Below are 18,174 nucleotides of genomic sequence, written 5' to 3'. Positions count from 1 at the left end.
TTTTCTAACTTTTCCATTGAAAACATGCATTTGATGCTCAGATTTTTCTCCCCCTAATTAGAAATGTGCTATGGGAACCTCATGTTGTTGCGGGCATAGAAGGCAGCACTTTTTAGAGCTGTGACTGCAGAAAGCTGTCTGGAAACAGCTGGATCACTCAAGTTCCCCCTAACCCTCGGAACCCAGGGCCTCCTGGGACATCGCACGGTGGGGATCCGAGCCGGGTTCCACTCGCCAGCACTCGGGGAGCCTGGAGCAGGGCTGACTCAGAGCTCAGCATGAGATGTGTGGGTTGGCTCCCTGAGCACCAGCCTCGAGGGCCATACCAGGGCGGACGCTGGTGACGGATGCGGGACAGCAATTAAGGGTCTGGTAGGTGAATGTGCGGCACGTTGGCCCGGCCACCTTGGACAAGTCACTTAATGCGTAAGCACCCTATAAATGTAAGCCCTTGTTAACTGCCAGTCTTTGAAATAGGGACACACACACATATCCACGTCAGGGAGGGCCAAACGAGACATGTTGTGCTTTTAAAAACATAAGGAAGTATTAAATACGAGGGACAGTGATTTAGAAAACAAAAGAACAGGGAGGTGAAGGCCACTGAAGAGCCTCATATAAGCAGAAAGTGAGGACAACCCAGAGGCAAGCACTGGAAACTCAAACCAAGACACCATGTTCTTCCATCCTCATCTCATCAGCGTGCGCCTTTCTACCCACTGGCCCCTCACAGTGACTTTTTTTTTTTTAAGATTTAGTTATATATTTAAAAGGCAGAGTGATGGAGAAACACAGAGACAGAGAGATCTTCCATCTGCTCGTTCACTCCCCAAATGGCTCCAACAGCCAGGGCTGAGCTAGGCAGAAGCCAGGAGCCTGGAACTCCATCCGGGTCCCCCGTGTGGGTGGCAGGGACCTGAGCACTTGGGCCATCTTCTGCTCCCTTCCCAGGCACATTAGCAGGGAGCTGGATTGGAAGCAAAGCAGCCAGGACTCAAACCGGTGCCCACCTGGGATGCTGGCATCGCAAGCAGCAGCGTAGCCCAGTGCACCACCGTGCCTGCTCCCATGGGGCTCTAATGTCGTCAGAGAGCGGTGGCTTCCAAACACAGCTGATGAAACTGCCTGGCAAATTTTTAAAAATTCAGATTCCCTGCCTTCAGTTCATCTATCACTTCTTCTTTTCTTTTTTTTAAGTTATTTATTTGAAAGGCAGAGTTACAGAAAGAAGGAAAGGCAGATAGAGATCTATCCACTGGTTCACTCCTTCAAAGGGCGTGAACCTTTGAACCAGGACTGGACCAGGCCGAATCCAGGTCCCCTATGTGGGTGGTAGGGGCCCAAACACTTGGGCCACCTTCTACTGCTTTCCCAGGCCATAGCAGAGAGCTGGATCAGAAGAGGAGCAGCAGGGACTTGAACCAGCATCCACATGGGATGCCTGTACTACAGGCGGCGGTTTTAACTCACTATGCCACAACGCTGGCCCCATCTATCACTTCGAATCTAACTGATCAGTTTCTAATCTAATTGATCAGTTTCTAGGGGAAAGGAGGGAGGAGATCTGGGGAAGGCCATTTGATTGTAATTTTTTTACTTACTCCTTTTCATATTATTTGAAAGGCAGAGAAAGAGAGACAAAGAGATCAATCTTGGATCTGGTCTACTCCCTAAATGCCTGCAACAGCCTGGGCTGGCCCAGGTCAAAGCCAAGAGCCGGGGACTCCATTTGGATCTCCCAAGTGGGTGGCAAGAACCCAGTACTTGAGTTATCATCTGGTGCCTTGCAGGGTGTGCACCAGCAGGACGCTGGAATCGGACGTGGAGCTGGGGGCTGAGCCCAGGTACTCTGATCTGGGGTGTGGGCCGTCTTCACCGCCTTGCCAAACACCCATCCCCTGGTGTTTTTAAAAAGTTCTCAATTCCCATTTCTCACAGGAGGGTGGGGCTTCAAAACACGTGTCACAATTCTCAACATCCAGGTCCTTTTCTGAGCTGCACTTAGTCAATTGTGCCCAGTGAGAGAGACAGAGAGAAAGATCTTCCTTCCATTGGTTCACTCCCCAAATGGCCGCTATGGCCAGCGCGCTGTGCCGATCCGAAGCCAGGAGCCAGGAGCTTCCTCCTGGTCTCCCATGCGGGTGCAGGGCCCAAGGACCTGGGCCATCCTCCACTGCCCTCCCGGGCCACAGCAGAGAGCTGGACTGGAAGAGGAGCAGCCGGGACTAGAACCCGGCGCCCACATGGGATGTCGGTGCTGCAGGCGGAAGACCAACCAAGTGAGCCACGGTGCCGGCCCCTCAAATACATCTTAAAAAAAAGAAAAAAAGCATGGAAATCAATTTATTCAGCAAAAGCACGCAAACTAGATTTGAAATGTAAAGAAAAAGTTGAGGAAAGAAGTTTCTTTTTAGATCAACTGAACGCCATGTTTCAAGCTATCAACACTTGAGGAATATAATGTTAGTGTGAATAAATTCTATAGTTGATTTCTAAGTTGTGCAACTTAAAATTTTGTTGATGCTTGGTGATTTCAAATGCTTCTGAAACATTATTTGAAGAACAATCATAAAAGACTGAGCAGTGTGAAAACTAATGGTTCAGCCCTGGTAAGCTTCAGTTTACAGTGTGCAGGCTCTCTTGGGATGGTTTAAACATAAACTCTCAGTTTATCTGGATGGGGCAGAGATGAACAAATGAGACGCTGACCATCCCTCTGTAGCACTTTCCTAATGAGGTGATTCCTGATAGACAGATTTCTAAAAATCCAAATACTTTACAATTTTTATGTTAACTCCTCCCCACATCTACAAAAGATAAAAATAGGACAGTGGCTGAACAAATCATGGGACACGCACCATATGGAAGACCAGAGGGCTGTTAAAAACAGGATAGATGTGCATTTAGCGATCTGGAAAGATGACTTGAACTCAAGGTTAAAAAAGCAAGTGTTAGGGGCTGGTGCTGTGGCATAGTGGGTAAAGCCTGCAGTGCCAGCATCCCTTATGGGCGCAGGTTCCAGTCCCAGCAGCTCCACTTCTGATCCAGCTCCCTACTAATGTGCCTGAGAAAGCAGTGGAAGATGGCCCAAGGACTTGGGCCCCTGCATCCCTGAGGTACACCCAGAAAAAGATCCTAGATCCTGGCTCCTGGTTCCTGGCTTCAGATTGCTCAGCTTGTGCTATTGTGGTCATTTGGGGAGTGAACCAGCAAACGGTAGACCTCTCTCTCTCTCTTTGTAACTCTGCCTTTCAAATAAGTTTTTTTTTAAAGACAAGTGGTAGAATAATATTGTATGCAGGGCATCCTCCAATTCTTGTTGTTTAAATTCTGTGTACAAAAACAAGTTTTTTATCTATTGATTTGAAAGGCAGAGTTATAGGGTGGTGGTGGGGGGACCACACACACACACACACACACATCTTCCCTTTGCTGATCTGCTAGTTCACTCCCCAGATGACTGCAACAGCTGGGACTGAACCAGGCTGAAGCCAGGAGCCTAGAATTCCATCTGGGTCTTCCAGGTGGGTGGCAGGAGCCCAAGGACTAGGGTCATCTTCCGCGGCTTTCCCAACCTCATCAGCAGGGAGCTGGATTGGAAGCAGAGCAGCCGGGACTTGAACAGGCACTCATGGGGAATGCTGGCACTGCAGGTGGTAGTTTAACCTGCTGCACTACGTCAGCCCCTTGTGTACACAGGTAAGGTTTTTTTTTTTTTTTTTTTTTTTTTTAAATACAGAAAAAGGTCTACGCAGATTCACATCAAACCACTGACTGGCTTGCCCTTAGGGAGCAGACCTGGAGAAGAGAAGACCCTGTGTTGATTTCTTTTCTTTCTTTTCTTTTCTTTTTTCTTTTTTTTTTTTTTTTTGACAGGCAGAGTGGACAGTCAGAGAGAGAGACAGAGAGATAGGTCTTCCTTTGCTGTTGGTTCACCCTCCAATGGCCGCCACGGCCAGCGCACCGCACTGATCCGAAGGCAGGAGCCAGGTACTTATCCTGGTCTCCCATGGGGTGCAGGGTCCAAGGACTTGGGCCATCCTCCACTGCACTCCCTGGCCATAGCAAAGAGCTGGCCTGGAAGAGGGGCAACCAGGACAGAATCCGGCGCCCCGACCGGGACTAGAACCTGGTGTGCCGGCGCCACAGGCAGAGGATTAGCCTAGTGAGCTGCAGCACTGGCCCCATGTGTTGATTTCTAAATGCTCCACCTAACTGGCAGCCACTACAGTGGTTTCAGCTTAAGCTATCTGGATTTGAGTGCGGGCTCCACTGAGTTAGTTAGCTGTGTGATCGTGGGCATCTTACTTAACCCCTCTGGCCTCGGTCTCTTCCTCTGTAAAGTAGGGATGATGATAATACAGTAATAATAATAATAAAGGTGCTAACAAAGAAAGCACTAAGGACTGTCACACAGTAAGTGCCACATATTTCATAAAAATTATTAGTCAACATATATTTACGTATTTTTTTTTTCCTTTTTAACAGGCAGAGTGGACAGTGAGAGAGAGAGACAGAGAGAAAGGTCTTCCTTTGCCGTTGGTTCACCCTCCAATGGCTGCCGCGGCCAGCGCACTGTGGCCGGCGCACCGCGCTGATCTGAAGCCAGGAGCCACGTACTTCTCCTGGTCTCCCATGGGGTGCAGGACCCAAGCACCTGGGCCATCCTCCACTGCACTCCCTGGCCACAGCAGAGAGCTGGCCTGGAAGAGGGGCAACCGGGACAGGATCCGATGCCCCGACTGGGACTAGAACCCGGTGTGCTGGCGCCGCTAGGCGGAGGATTAGCCTATTGAGCCGCGGTGCCGGCTATTTACGTATTATTTTAAAAACTATGTATTTATTTGAAAGACCACATTGGAGCCAGCGCTGTGGTGTGGTGGGTAAAGCCACCACCTGTAGTGCTAGCAACCCATATGGGCGTCAGTTCGAGTCTCGGCTACTCCTCTTCTGATCCAGCTCTCTGCTGTGGCCTGGGAAAGCAGTGGAAGTTGGACCCCTTCACCCACCTGAGAGACTCAGAAGAAGCTCCTGGCACCTGGCTTTAGATCAGCACAGCTCCAACCATTGCAGCCATCTGGGGAGTCAACCAGTGGATGGAAGACCTCTCTCTCTACCTCTGCCTCTGTAACTCTGCCTTTCAAATAAATAAATACATAAATAAATCTTAAAAAAGAAAGACAGTGCTACAGAGAGAGGAGAGACAGAGACAGAGAATTCCCATCCACTGGTTCAGTCTCCAGATGGCCACAATGACGGGGACTAGGACAGGGCTGAAGCCAGGAGCTTTTTCCAGGTCTCCCACGTGGGTGCATGGCCCAAGCACTTGGGCTATCCTCTGCTGCTTTCCCAGGTCATTAGCAGGGAGCTGGACCAGAAGTGGAGCAGCCAGGACTGGAACTGGTGCCAATATAGGATGTCGGTGCTGTAGGCTGCAGCTTAACCTGCTATGCCACAGTGCTGGTCCCTCGTGTATTAATTTAAAATCCCAACCAATCATATAATATGTGTATACCACATACTACAGTATATATGGAAGAGTGATAAAAATTTTTAAATAAAAATTATCTTCTCCCCCGGAAATTTGGATTATCAGCCAAGCTTGTAAAGCCTTGACTCAGAGGCCACAAACAGGGGGAGAGTAGTTGAAATGGAGTTGAGCCCCAGTTGGGGAACACAGGAAAATTCTAGAAGCGGAAAAAGACCATCAAAGACAAGAAAAACAGCAGGTCTAGGAGCCAGCGGGGAGCCCCAGCGCAGCCCCGCCCCGGGAGAGGGCAGGGTGTGGGCCTGGGGTCCTGTTCTGGCTTGTGTGGCTGTCTTCCCCCTGCCTGAAGCTACAACAAGACGGGGCTCGTTGTGCACCGCAGCTCACAGCCTTCAGCAAGACGCCCCGGCTGCCTGCCCGGCCTCCCGCTGACCGGCCGGCGCCCACCTCCGCAGGCTTTCGTTGGCGGAGGCGGCATTTCCCACAGACGGCTGAGGGCCTGGCACTCGGGGTAGCGTGCCCAGGCCACGCAGTCTGGGTGGGAAACCAGGCCTCGCGCCCCCACCCCCGCCCGGCCTCCTCCGATGTCCACCATCAGGTCCGGCGTCACCGCTGCGTCTGGCAGGAGTCTGAATAACTTCCCCTCGGACCCGGGTACAAGGGTCTGCCGGCAGTTTTGGCTTCTCAGATGATCAGGGCCACAGAATATGCTGTGGTGCCCAGATGCAGAGAGGAACCTTGGAGAGACGCACACCTGCACTCTCCTATGCACCTAATGCCGCGGCGTCAACGACTTCTTAAGATGTATTTGTTCATTTGAAAGGTAGAACGACAGAGTAAAAGAGAGACAGAGCTCCCTCCGTGCCCTCATTCAACCCCAACCCCCCCCCCCCCCCCCAGCCAGGGCTGGGTCAGGCTGGAGCTGGGAGCACAGAGCTCCATCTGGGTCTCCTACAAGGGAGGCAGGGACTCAAGTACTTGAGCCATCACCTGCTGCCTCCCAGGTGCATTCCCAGGGGTGGGGAGCAGAGGAGCTGGGGCTGGAGCCAGGCACTCCAGTGGGGATGCAGGTGTCTGTCCCAGACAGTGGCTTAACCTGCTGCGCCACAGTGCCTGCCCCCAGCCTCACCAAAGACCTCCAAGGCAACTGTGAGATCCTAAGGTCAGAACTCCCCTGCAAAATAAACCTACTTCTAGTGCACAAGGTTTCAAGTCCAGGCAAGAGAGAGACAACTTAACCGGTATCTTAGGTGGTCTTAAGCAAAAGCGAGGTTACTGAAGAGACTGAGGGGAGGCGGAGGGCCTGGGATCACACCCCCTCAGCTCCTATCTCCTTCACGTAACCCCCAGAGTCCTGGGGGCAGACACACCTGTCCCGGCTAGGGGTCTGTGTGGCCCAGAGACTCTTGGGAGGGGTGGGGAGCAGCTCCCCAAGCCTCCGGCCTCCATCTCTGGGCTGTGTGGCTCCGGGGAAAAGGGAGGCAGGAAGATGTTCTTCCCAGCACGCGTGTCCTGGGTCACTGCTCAAGCCACAGACCCCAGCGCCCTGCTGCTCAGCAGGACCCCGGCAGCGGCTGCCTGGAAGGGGACTTGTGGGCTGCTGACTGGGATGGGGGAGGGGAGGGGAGAGAGTCTTGTAAGCCCCTCCACTCAGAGCAGGGTGGGGGTGGGGCGAGGAGCAGCAGAAGATGAACAGCCAGAGGCAGAGTCTGAACCCTGCCTCTCCCCCACCCTAAAGGGAGGCCAGAGCTCCGAGAAGTGCCCCCAGCAGGCCAGCCCCCGTGATTAACAGAGGCCCGGAGAGGACACAGGAATTCCAAGCTTTAGGTCAGAAGTTAACTATTTCCAATCTCCCTCTGGAGTGTGGCTGGGGCCAGAGGGTCACTAAAGGTTCGTGCTCAAGGTGGTCAGCGCAGTGCACTTGGTGGGGGGGAGGGTCGGACCTGGACTCAAAGGCTGTCTCCCCAACTCCCCAGACCAGGTTTCCTGTCCAGGTAAGCGGGTCCCATTCCACCCGCCCCACGGGGCTGTTGGAGGGTTAAAGTGGCTTCTTTGAGAAAGCTCTGCGGTGGGACTCTGGAATTCAGACTGCGCTCAACACCCAGTGCTCAATGTGGCGTTTCTAAGCCCTTCCCTGCCATCCTGATGGCTGTGTTGGCAAGGCTGGGTGGCAGGGTGAGTAAACGAAATGAGAGGGGAAAGCCAGCCAAGGCAAGGAACCGGCAGGGAGGCGAGTACCGGGGAAAGCCGGAGACCTGGGGCACGCTGGCCTCCGCCGGGGTGTGACTGGACTCAGCTGTGTCTCCTCTTTCCCAGGCCCTTGCTGCCTCCGACGTGGGGTGAGAGGAAGTCCAAGCTGCGCTCTTCCCACCTGACGCCCCACGGTCCGGCCAGATTAAAACCCACCGAGGCTCCCGCAGCCCATCATGCTGCCCCCATCAGGACCCCTTTGGGTGCTTTGGCTTTGGGTCGCTTTCCCCAAGAGATACCATTTGCATCCCCACCCCCTGCACCCCCGGTAACTATGTTTTTCCTTTCCCAGTGCATACTCGATCATAGACACACAGTCCATTTGGTCTCTCTCTCTCCAGCAGCAGGTAAGTGGACCCTGGGGCACAGTGTCCGTTTTGCATATTTAGTACTGCGGCACCCAGAACAGTACCTGATACTTAGTAGGTGCTCAGTGAACAGTGTTGAATGACGGCTAAGACTGTCTGCCCATTGAACTGCTTGCCCCTCTTACTGGGAGCTCACAGAGGTCAAGGAGCTGTGGGCCTCACTTAGCTCTGGCTGGCACCCGGCAGGTGCTCAGACACTTGCTGGCTGAATGACCAATGCAACTTGGTCTTGGGTCTCAGACCTTTCACTGCCTCTATAAGGAGGGAGGATCCGGACTTGACCACTGTGGCCAAATAAGGAAGCTGCTACCCACCCACAAGCTGACCAGGATAAAAATCCCTCCTCATCCCCCTCCCCTGGGCAGGCATTTGGTACAGTGGGTTTAGAGAACCATGCCCCATATCGGAGTACCTGAATTCGACTCCTGGCTCTGGCTCCTCATTCAGGCTTCCCGTCAGTGGAGACCCTGGGAGGCAGGGTGGATGGCTCAAACAGTTGAGTTCCTGGCTCCCAGGTTCAGCGCAGCCCAGTAATGTCCCAGCCATTGTGGGCATTTGGTCAGTGAAGCAGTGGATAAGAGCTCTCCGCCTTTTTCCTCTTGAATTTAAATCATAATAAAATCTTCACCCAGGAAGATGTTCTCACCTAAGAAGTTCAGGGCCCTTTCTAGATTCCCTTTCTACATTGGGGTGAATTGGCAAGCATCAGCTCAAGGGCAAATAAAGGGAAGATATTCTCCCTCGAAGGATACGATCAAGCACATAAAAAAAGACTTGCTGTCTCTTAGCCTAGAACCAGACAAGAAACAAGTATCCATAAGGTGTCAGTGTGGCAAGGAGACTCTCGGGGTTGGAGAGTGCAGAAGAGACCCAACTATTCCAGGACAGAAAAGCTGGCCTCTCGGCACAGGCCCACGGGACTGCAGTCAGCCAGCAGCTGTGCTCCCGGGTGCACACCTTACAGATACAGGGACCGAGGTCCACCTGAAGTCTTGTAGGGAATGTTCACCGGGCATTATTTACAGTAGCCAAAACCTGGGAACTACTCACATGCCGTCAGCACTAGAATTGTGGCCAGTCACAAAGTGGAGTACTGTGTGGCAACAAGAACCCGCAACTACACCCAGAATCATGTGAGACCCTCACGATGCGCTGTGAAAGCGGCTGACCCAACGGGATACGCTGCATGATTCACAGACACGGGCACACCCAGCTGCAGGTGAGCAGTCCGAGCAGCGGCTGTCCTGGAGGAAAGTGGAGACTGGGAGGGAAGGCGCGTCGGAGGCATGGGAGTGTCCTTCCTTCATCGGTGTGCTGGAAACGCGGGTACTTTACGGCTGTGTTCATCGGGCTGTACACTCACCATCTGAGCACTGTCCTCTACACACATGGTTAGGGGCCGGCACGCGGCACAGTGAGTTAAGCTGCTGCCTGCAACACGGGCATTCTGTGTCAGAGTGCTGGTTCAAGTCCTGGCTGCTCCACTTCCAATTTAGCTCCCTGCTAACGTGCCTGCCAAGAGAGTGGAAGATGGCCCCAAGTAACTGGATCCCTGCCACCCATGGGGGAGACCTGGATGAAGCTCTGGGCTCCTGGTTTCAGCCTGGACCAGGCCCAGGCATTGCAGCCTTTTGGGGAGTGAACCAGGGGATGGAAGATTGATCTCTATGTCTCTGTCTTGATCATTCTGCCTTTTGATGAAAATCTTACACGTATATTATTCTTCAGTAACAGTGGACTGTGAATGGAGACCACTCAGTTTCAAGACCAAAGCATCAACTGTTTCGGGCAGGGGAAGCCATTCTCTCCCTCCCATCACCTCCATTATCTTCCAAGCACTTTGCAGAGCTGTATATGTATACCTTCCAGCCCTAGAAACTCATTGCTTAACACAAGCTGCACCTCCCTCACACAGCAGGGAGGTACAGACGCCCTCCCTGGGTAACCTAGGAACAGAGTGCCATGTGAGGAGGGGGGAAGGAGACTAGAGCTTTGAGACTTGTTCCCCAGACACAAGCTAACAGTGATGAAGAACACAGTCTTCGGCACCCACCCTACTCCGGGCTGAGCTGGGAAGGCGGCCTGTTAGGCTCCAAGCCAAGGTTCCCATTCATTCCTCAGAGGCAGATTTATGGGGCATGATGGGATTCCCCCTGGGCTATGGAAGCAACCAGGGTTTAAATCATGGGCTTGCTGCCAATTGCCCCCGTAACATTACACCAAGTTCCAAGGAAAGGGGAAGTCATTATCGCCTGCTTTGCAATGCAGCCACTGACACACTGACACACTGACACACACACACACACACACACATTAGACTGTAAGCTCCCCTAGGGTAGGGACTTCGTTCTGCTCATTGCTGTAGCTGCACTTCTAGAACAGTGCCTGACACGTGCAGACGCTAAATATATGTTTACTCAGAGAATGAAATGTAAAGAGGGCACAGCCCAGAGCAGAGGGCTCCAACAGAAAAGGGAAGTTTTACACCAAAAGCTGACATGAGCAAATCTGTCCTGTTAACTCATGCTCAGTCAGATTCAGGAACTCTGAAGGTTCCTACTGAAGCTGGCAATGGTCGTCAGCCTTCAGTCTTACCCAAAAGCTGACTTCCGGTCAAATGAACCTGCCAGGGAGTCAACATGGAGTCCCGGGGTCTGTCTTACTGCCACTGAGCTGTCTCTCTCAAATCTTTGTCAGCAAGGACTGGAAGATCACTGTAGGTCACTTTTTTTTTTTTTTTCCTTTTTCCAATTTTGTCTATTTGAAAGGCAGAGACACAGGGAAAGATCTCCCACCAGCTGATGCACTCCCCAAATGCCCACAACAGCTTGGGCCGGACCAGCCCAAAGCCAGGAAATGTGAACTCCATCTGGGTGAACTCCACGTGGGCGGCAGGGACTCAGGTACTTGAGTCACCCCTTGCTGCCTCCCCGGTGTGCATTAGCAGTACGCTAGGACTCGAAGCACAACCAGGATTCAAACGCAGGCACTGCAATACGGGATGTGGTCCTGACCACTGTGCCAAATGACCATCCTCACCCAATTTTAATCCCTGCACTGACACCAGGCGAGTTCCCTCCTCCCACCTCTCCCTTGTCTTTGCTTGCAGACACACGCGAGGTGAAGGAAGGGGACCCCAGACTGTGGGGCTGGCGGGAGGGAACACTCCTGCGCTGCTTCCCCCCACGCTGACCTCTCACTCTTGAGTGAGCGAGTCAAGCCCCACAGTTAGGACCCTGGAGACCCTCTCCAGGCCAGTTCTTTACAGGAATGTTTCTGGAAAACCCTAGGACAAAAAGGAAGAAGTAATTAGGTGGTCTTGGGGCTGGGCTGTTGTTGGTGACTGGGATCCCACTTCTTCCTTCCACCCACCTCCTGCTCCCTGGTAGTAGAATAACGCCAGGGGCGCTGTGACACAGCAGGGTGAGCTGCTGTCAATGCTGGCATCCCACATAGGCGCCAGTTGAGTCCCAGCTGCTGCACTTGCAATCCAGCTCCCTGCTAATGCACTGGGAAAGCAGTGGAAGATGGCCCTAGTGCTTGGGCCCCTGCACCCTCATGGGAGACCAGAGTTCCAGGCTTCTGGCTTTGGCCTGTCCCAGCCCCAACCATTGTGGCCATTTGGGGAGTGAACCAGCAGATGGAAGATCTCTTTCTCTCTGTAACTCTGCCTTTCAAATAAATAAATAAGTCTTAAAAGAAAAACGCCAGGGAATGTGGGAGTCCGAAACTTCCATTCATTCCCACCTGTTCACTACAAAGATAACCACTAAGGTTTCATCTGTAAAATGGGTCGACATTCACAAGGTTGTCACTATTTATGTAAATACCTACTGGGAATCCTTTTAAGTTCTAGGACCTGGGCATAACCCAAGAGGGAATAGTAGCGTCTGTGACCTCCAGAGAAGTTCATGAGCCATTTATGCCACTGAGTTGAACCCATTCAGCTGTGCCTCTGCTTCACCTTTCAAACCTCAGGGCAGGGCTGGGCTCTGGGGTTTCTGAAGTTCCAACTCTGAGATTAAGAGCTCAAGTTGTTTAACATTTACCATACCTGCTTCAAGGGACTGCTAGGAGGACAAAGCAAGCTCGGAGCTGTAGAAGGGCTTTGAAGAAGATGACGCACAAAGCATTAATTATATCAGATTATTTCTTTGAGCTCGACTTCATAGACACCCGTAATATTCACGCCCAGGGGCAAACAACAGTGGCCACTGTTCCCTAGCCACACGGAAACTGTTGGTGGCCAAAGCTGAGAGTCTATATGTGCCTGCAGGATAACCAGCCCTGGGCCTTCTGCGTCTTGAGGATGGGGAGAGGGGTGGAGGCAGAGAGCTAGAAACATGGCAGCTGTGGGAGCCATTGACGACTAAGGCGAGAAATGCCAGTGTTTTTTGGTTTGGGGGGGGGCAATCCCAGAAACTCCCTTTTACTTAAAAAAGAAAGTGGAGGGCCCATCTCAGGCAATACAGGTGACCCAAGCAAGACCCAAGCCACGCATGGTAACCCACCCTTTACTTAATGGCCCAGGTGTGTTTCGGCACGAAGCCAGCATTTTCACCAGCATAAACCAGACATCCAAGAAAGCTGAATTTCCTCAAAAGGTTTAAAATGCCTGACGTCACCGGGAAGCACTCGCCAACTCAACCATGAAATCGAAAACCTGATCACCGCTCTCCCCACCACTGCCACAAACTGAAGCCTAGCGGTGCCGCTAATCTGATATTTCTTGCTTCAGTAAGAAAGATAAGGCACAGACAACACTCAACTCCACAGCCTCCTCCAGGACTACAGTAGAGAACTTGACAATGGGTGTGTGTGTGTGTGTGTGTGTGTGCACACGCAGATCTTGCAGGGGTCTGGTTAGCAATAAAGCTTCCTCAGGGAGCCGGAATTGGATTTGGGGCTCTGCCCAAGTTAACATTTTCACAGGTTGGCTCCGTTGCAAGTTTGTTAGCCAGCCAGTAATAAACCCATGTGCAAGAATTTAAAGTTTATGAGGCACGGCCTCTTAATGCCTCTCCTGGGCTCCCCACAGCCTGAGGTTGAGGGAGGCTGGCCTAGCCTGGGTGTTAATTGTTTCGTCAATCTGCAGAGTTATTTGGGAAAAGAATTTTTTAAAAAGGCTCACATGGACTCCAGGCGCCCAATCCTCTTTGAGAAACAAAGGAGAGTGGTTCTGCCCCTTAGGAACTGACACCTCCACACTGGAGCTGCAGGGTGAGGGGCGTGTGGATGGCGGCAGGGCTCTGAAAGCCAGGTAAGCTATAGATCCCCTCCCCCAGAAAGATGCACACCCAGGTTCTCAAACAATTTCACAATTCCGCACCCTCTGGAGCTCCACCCTTGGATTCTGCCTTCCACCCCTGTTTAAGAACTGGGGTTTGATCCCCTGGGGGAACCCCAAAAGTCCTCTCCACAGCAGGAAAAGAGCCCCCCATCAGGAGCAGTTGCCAGGATCTCACAATACACTGGTTTCCCGCAAAAATGTGACCCCAGCTCTCAAGTTTTTTGAACTTGAGGACAAGTAACTGGAAGATCAAAAATGTGCTTTGATCTCCCATCCACCCCCCTCCAGCAGGCCTGCTGGCTTGGGGCACCCCCACCCCCATCCCCAGTGACCTAGCTTCTCAGCCCCAGGACGCGGCGTGGGGTGAGGGGGATGCGGTGTCCACCCTTCGTGATGGTCCCTGCCCAGGTGTGCCAGGCCCGGTTTGCCGGCAGGCTGCAGGGGCGCAGGGCCTCCGGGAAGGGCAGGGTTAAGAGTGCATTCCAGCTGCCCGGGGAGAAGGGGGGCGGGGGAGGGGAGCGCGGAGAAGAGAAACAGACCCGTTCTGTAAGTCGGAGACACAAAGCACGGTTCACAAAGGGGGCCCGAGAGGGGCGCAGGGGGCTGCTCCGGGCACGGCTCATCCCCACACCTGCGCGGGGGTTGGGGGAGGAATGTGGACGGCGCATTCCTTCGCTGGGGCCGAAGGGGGAGAGCTTCCCACGTCGAGGCTGGGTGAGGGGCTCAGCCGCCCCGCGCTCAGGGGTCAAGGTAAGCAGCGGCTGGGGGGCAAGGAGGGGCGCTATGCTGTCCGACCATCCCCCGCGCCGAGATCCTGTCTGCCTCTCCCAGAGATCCGAAGTGGAGCCAGAAGCGCCCCCCACCCCCGCCTTCCTCGCCTGGACACTCTCGCGCGGGCCACAAGGAGCGCACCGCGTGTTATCCCCACCTCGGGGCTCCACCTGGGACGGCTCCTGGAGGGTCTTACCTTTCTCCACCGCCTGGCCTGGCTTCAGCTCCGCGCCTCCTGCCTCCAAGGTCACTTCAGCCTCCCCGAAGCCCGCCCGGCACGGCTCAGAGGCTGCGCACCGCAGCCAGCAAATCTGCGCCTAAGGGCAGAGTGGGAAGCGGGACGCTGAGACCAGCGTGCCCAGCTCTGCACACCCACCCCGGGGAGTCGTCCCGGGGGCCCCGGGCATCCGCTGGTCCCAAGGAGCACAGCCCCGCGCTCTTCCCGACGCCACCGCCGCGTGCTGACCCCGCCCGTTTTCCGGGGAGCAGCCCTGTCCCGGGCAAAGGCCCGGCGGGGTTTTACCTGGAGGAGAAGGAGGGTCGCGAGAGGTCCACCTGCGAGCCCCATGGCTGGACAGCGAGGGGTGACAGGGCTGCTGCGACGGCGGGGCGGTGCAGCGCTGAGGTTTGGGGGCCCCTCTGAGCCGCGCAGCTCTCCCGGGCCAGCGGGAGGAGGCCAGGTGAGCTCAGGTGGGTGCTGATTGGTCCAGAGCCACAAGGCCCCGCCCTCTCGCAGGTGGGGCCGCGGCCGGCGTGGTCCCGCACCTCCGAGCCGCCGCTGCCCTCCCCGGTGCCCTCCTCGCTTCCCCTGGCACTTCTGGAGTTGCTTCAGGCAGGAGACTCAGCCCGTCTCTCAGGTTCTGGGTTCGAGACCGCTTCACTCCCACGCCTCCGAAGCTCAAGGAATGTTTCCTTGCCTTGCGGCTACCGCGAGGAAAAAGTGGAGGCGCAAGTATCTGAAGCCGCCTGAAACCAGAGGTTCCCCATTCGTCTCCCCCGAGGCGCCCGTTAGCCAGAGCTGGGATGGAGGCTGGGCGTGCCCCCGCCCCGCACCCCCGGCTGCAGCGGGCGCTGCCCGGGCCTCGCTCCACCCCGCCTGCCAGCCCGCGCGGAGTACCTGGGGTTGCAACCTGGCAGTGAGGGCCCGGGGGACCGCGCTGCAGAACCTGACACAACTCGCTGGAGAGCCGTTACTTCCGTTCCACAGCGAACAGACGGAGCCTGGGAGTAAAGGGTTTGGAGCCGCAGTGGTGCCAAAGGGTGAGGGGCAGAGTTTATGGTTATCAGCCCCATAATCTCCACCACTCCCGCCCCCAAATAAATAATGAACACGTTCTCAAACCTGTTGTAAAATGTAAATAAAAGCAGTGTTAAAGCCGCGGCTGTTTTTGCTGGCCTGAGGTACCGTATATAATCTAAGTAAGCAGCCTTCCGGGAGTCCCCCTGGGGAACAGCTCTGCTGTGTCCTTCCTGGGAGACGAACCCGTAACTGGGATTCCTGCCTTGCCTTCCTCTCATTCCACCAAGCCAGGCTTTCCTCTTTCAATTTTTAAGAAATTAACTTATTTTCATTTTATTTGAAAAACAGGACGGAGACAGCATCCGCTTGTAATACACCAGAGAGACCTGGGCTTAGAAACGGCCCTGACACTGGAGCCATGGCTCCAGCCCTGGGCTGAGCTCTGTTCCCACCCCCTGGGTCCCCAGCCCCTTGTTCACCCTGTTACCTTGAGAACCCCAGGATGCACCTCCTCTTCCCTCTCCCTCCCCCACCCCTAGATAAGATTTAGGGGCATGGGGGGCACACTGGTGTCTTCAGTGAGAGATTCTTAGGCCTTCAGTCTGGCCTGGTTACTTACTCCTCCTCCCAGGCCTGTGGCTACGACGTGGGGGTGGGGGTGGGGGTGGGGGTGGGGGTAGGGGTGGGGGGTGGGGGGTGGCGGCGTGTGCTGCCACAGTGGGAATCTTTCCCAAGCTTAGCACCTACTCGGGGCCGGCACAGCCTCGGTTCAAACCTGGCAAGTGCAGGGATCCCTTTGGGCTCAGTTCTGAGTCTGTCAAAAGGGGCTACAGTGCTACTAGGATAAGATGCGTTGACGCAAGGAGAGGATGGGGGAGTAAATTAGCGCCTGAAAAATGCTGAGCTTGGCACCTGGCGGAGCAAGGGCCCGCATGCGGCCTGGTGTTCTAACCTAGGATCTGGCTCATTTGGCCTCCTCTCTCCGGTCTAGCACCGCCACATTCCCCAGCTAAGAATGAGAAGCGTTGTAATCCTTCAATTTCACGGCTGAGAGTAAAGCGAGCAACCGGCATCTGTCTTCTGGGGAGCGCTCGTTCTCCAGCGGGTGGTCCCAGAGCTGGGGGTGGGGGTGGACACCACGTAGCGAGAAAGCCCAGGGCAGCTCGCCCAGCTGCTCGCCTCCCTCGCCCGGCTCTCCCGCAAGGGGCCGGACCCCAAGGAGAAGTTAGATGCCCGCGCACAGGCGCTGAGCCCTGGCACAGGCCCCAGACCGCCCGGGGTGGCCGGGCCTATCCTCGCCTCGCGGGTTCCCCCCGCGCCCGCCCGAGCCTAGAGCCAGACGGAGCCATTAGGCGGACAGTTAAACAAAAACGGAGCCTCGGGATGCAGGCCCTAATTAAGTAAACACTCGACTGGAGGGCTGTTGAGCGCGCTCATTTCCGCCTGTTTCCCGAGCACTCAGCATTCCGGGCGGGGGCGGAGCGAGCAGCGCAGGACTGAGTGTCAGCTCCTCTGCCGGCCACTTGGACCGCACGCTGCCTTCTCCATAGCTCCCCTGGTCCGTCGTTCGTTCATTCATTCGTTGGACAAATATTTGCTGGTAGCCCGCGATGGGCCTTGCGCTGCAGATTTAAGAGGGAACAGAACAGAGACATCCCTGCACCTGCACCTTTCAACTTCTAGAAACAGTGTGGAGGGCAGGGGAAAGCCAACATAGAAGTAAGGAGGCTCTGTCAGTCGGCGATGCGTGCTGTGGGCAAGAGCAAGGACGCCGTGGAAGTGCAGATCCACCGGACGGGAGGCGGGGTGGGAACGTCGGCCGGAAGATGCTTCAAGTCCGGTCTGGCAGGAAACAGAATCCAGCCCACGCAGGCCCATGGGCAGTATAAGGTCTGTGAAATCATTTGGTCTGGCTCTGCCAAGGCAACCGCAGGCGAGGCTCAAAATTCAATAAATCTATAGCAGGCTAATTTTTGAGTTGATAATTGAGTATGGCCCGAGAATGACGTTATAAACATGCAGAAAAGAGGTTCTTGGCTCCTGCATGGAGAGGTCTTTGTCTTTTTTTTTTTTTTTTTAAGATTTATTAATTTATTTGAAAGGTAGAGTTACAGAGAAGTAAAGGCACAGAGAGATCCTCCATCTGCTGGTTCTCTCTCCCAAAAGGCTGCAACAGCTGGAGTTGTGCAGATCCGCAGCCAGGAGCCAGGAGCTTCTTCCAGGTCTCCCACGTGGGTGCAGGGGCCCAAGGACGTGGACCATCGTCGCTCCCCCTCTTCGTGGAGGAGCAACACAGGACCCTGCGCTGTTCTTTCGTCTGCTCGGCCCTCCCCGGGTTTGCTGCTGGTTCTTCCCGGGTTGGCTACTATCCCTTCCACCTCCGTGGAAGGGCAGTTCCCCCTGGCCGCATTCCCCACTTCCGCAGGGGAGCGGCACACCGCCGGCCGGCTCTTTCGGGGGCTGCACGGGTTCCCTTAGATGTTCCCCATAGATGTTCCTCGTGCATGCCGTCTCTCTCCTCCTTTATAGTCCTCCTCCGCCAATCCTAACTCGGCTGCCCACACGCCAAGTATGCTGCTCTCCAATCAGGAGCAAGTCCTACAGTTTATTGGCTGAACTGGAGGCAGCTGCGTAGAAGCTGTTTTCTTCTCTCCCAGCGCCATATTGTGGGAGAGCAGATGCATAGAATAAGTCCTAATTCGAGTAACTCAGTCTAGTCCGGATTGCTCCCCACAGACCATCTTCTACGGCTTTCCCAGGTCACAGC

The 18,174-nt window shown here is 54.6% G+C and overlaps 1 protein-coding gene across 2 annotated transcripts in view; it reads right to left on the bottom strand.

The window, feature by feature from the left end:
• Nucleotides 1-14,874, bottom strand: part of CDH3 (cadherin 3) — a 46,863-nt gene extending 31,989 nt beyond the window's left edge. For both annotated transcript variants that reach the window (XM_008257527.5, XM_017342321.4), the window contains exons 1-2: nt 14,691-14,874; nt 14,364-14,484 (exon numbers count right to left, since the gene is read on the bottom strand). In XM_008257527.5, the coding sequence (XP_008255749.3) occupies nt 14,364-14,484; nt 14,691-14,735 (166 nt within the window). In that variant the 5' untranslated portion in view covers nt 14,736-14,874. The remainder of the gene's footprint in view (nt 1-14,363; nt 14,485-14,690) is intronic.
• Between the last annotated feature and the right edge of the window lie 3,300 nt (nt 14,875-18,174).

This window comes from Oryctolagus cuniculus, chromosome 18 (genome assembly GCF_051225735.1).
Source record: "Oryctolagus cuniculus isolate XC-2025 breed Fujian yellow rabbit chromosome 18, ASM5122573v1, whole genome shotgun sequence".
Lineage (NCBI taxonomy): Eukaryota > Metazoa > Chordata > Mammalia > Lagomorpha > Leporidae > Oryctolagus > Oryctolagus cuniculus.
This window is presented reverse-complemented; position numbering and strand designations above follow the sequence as displayed.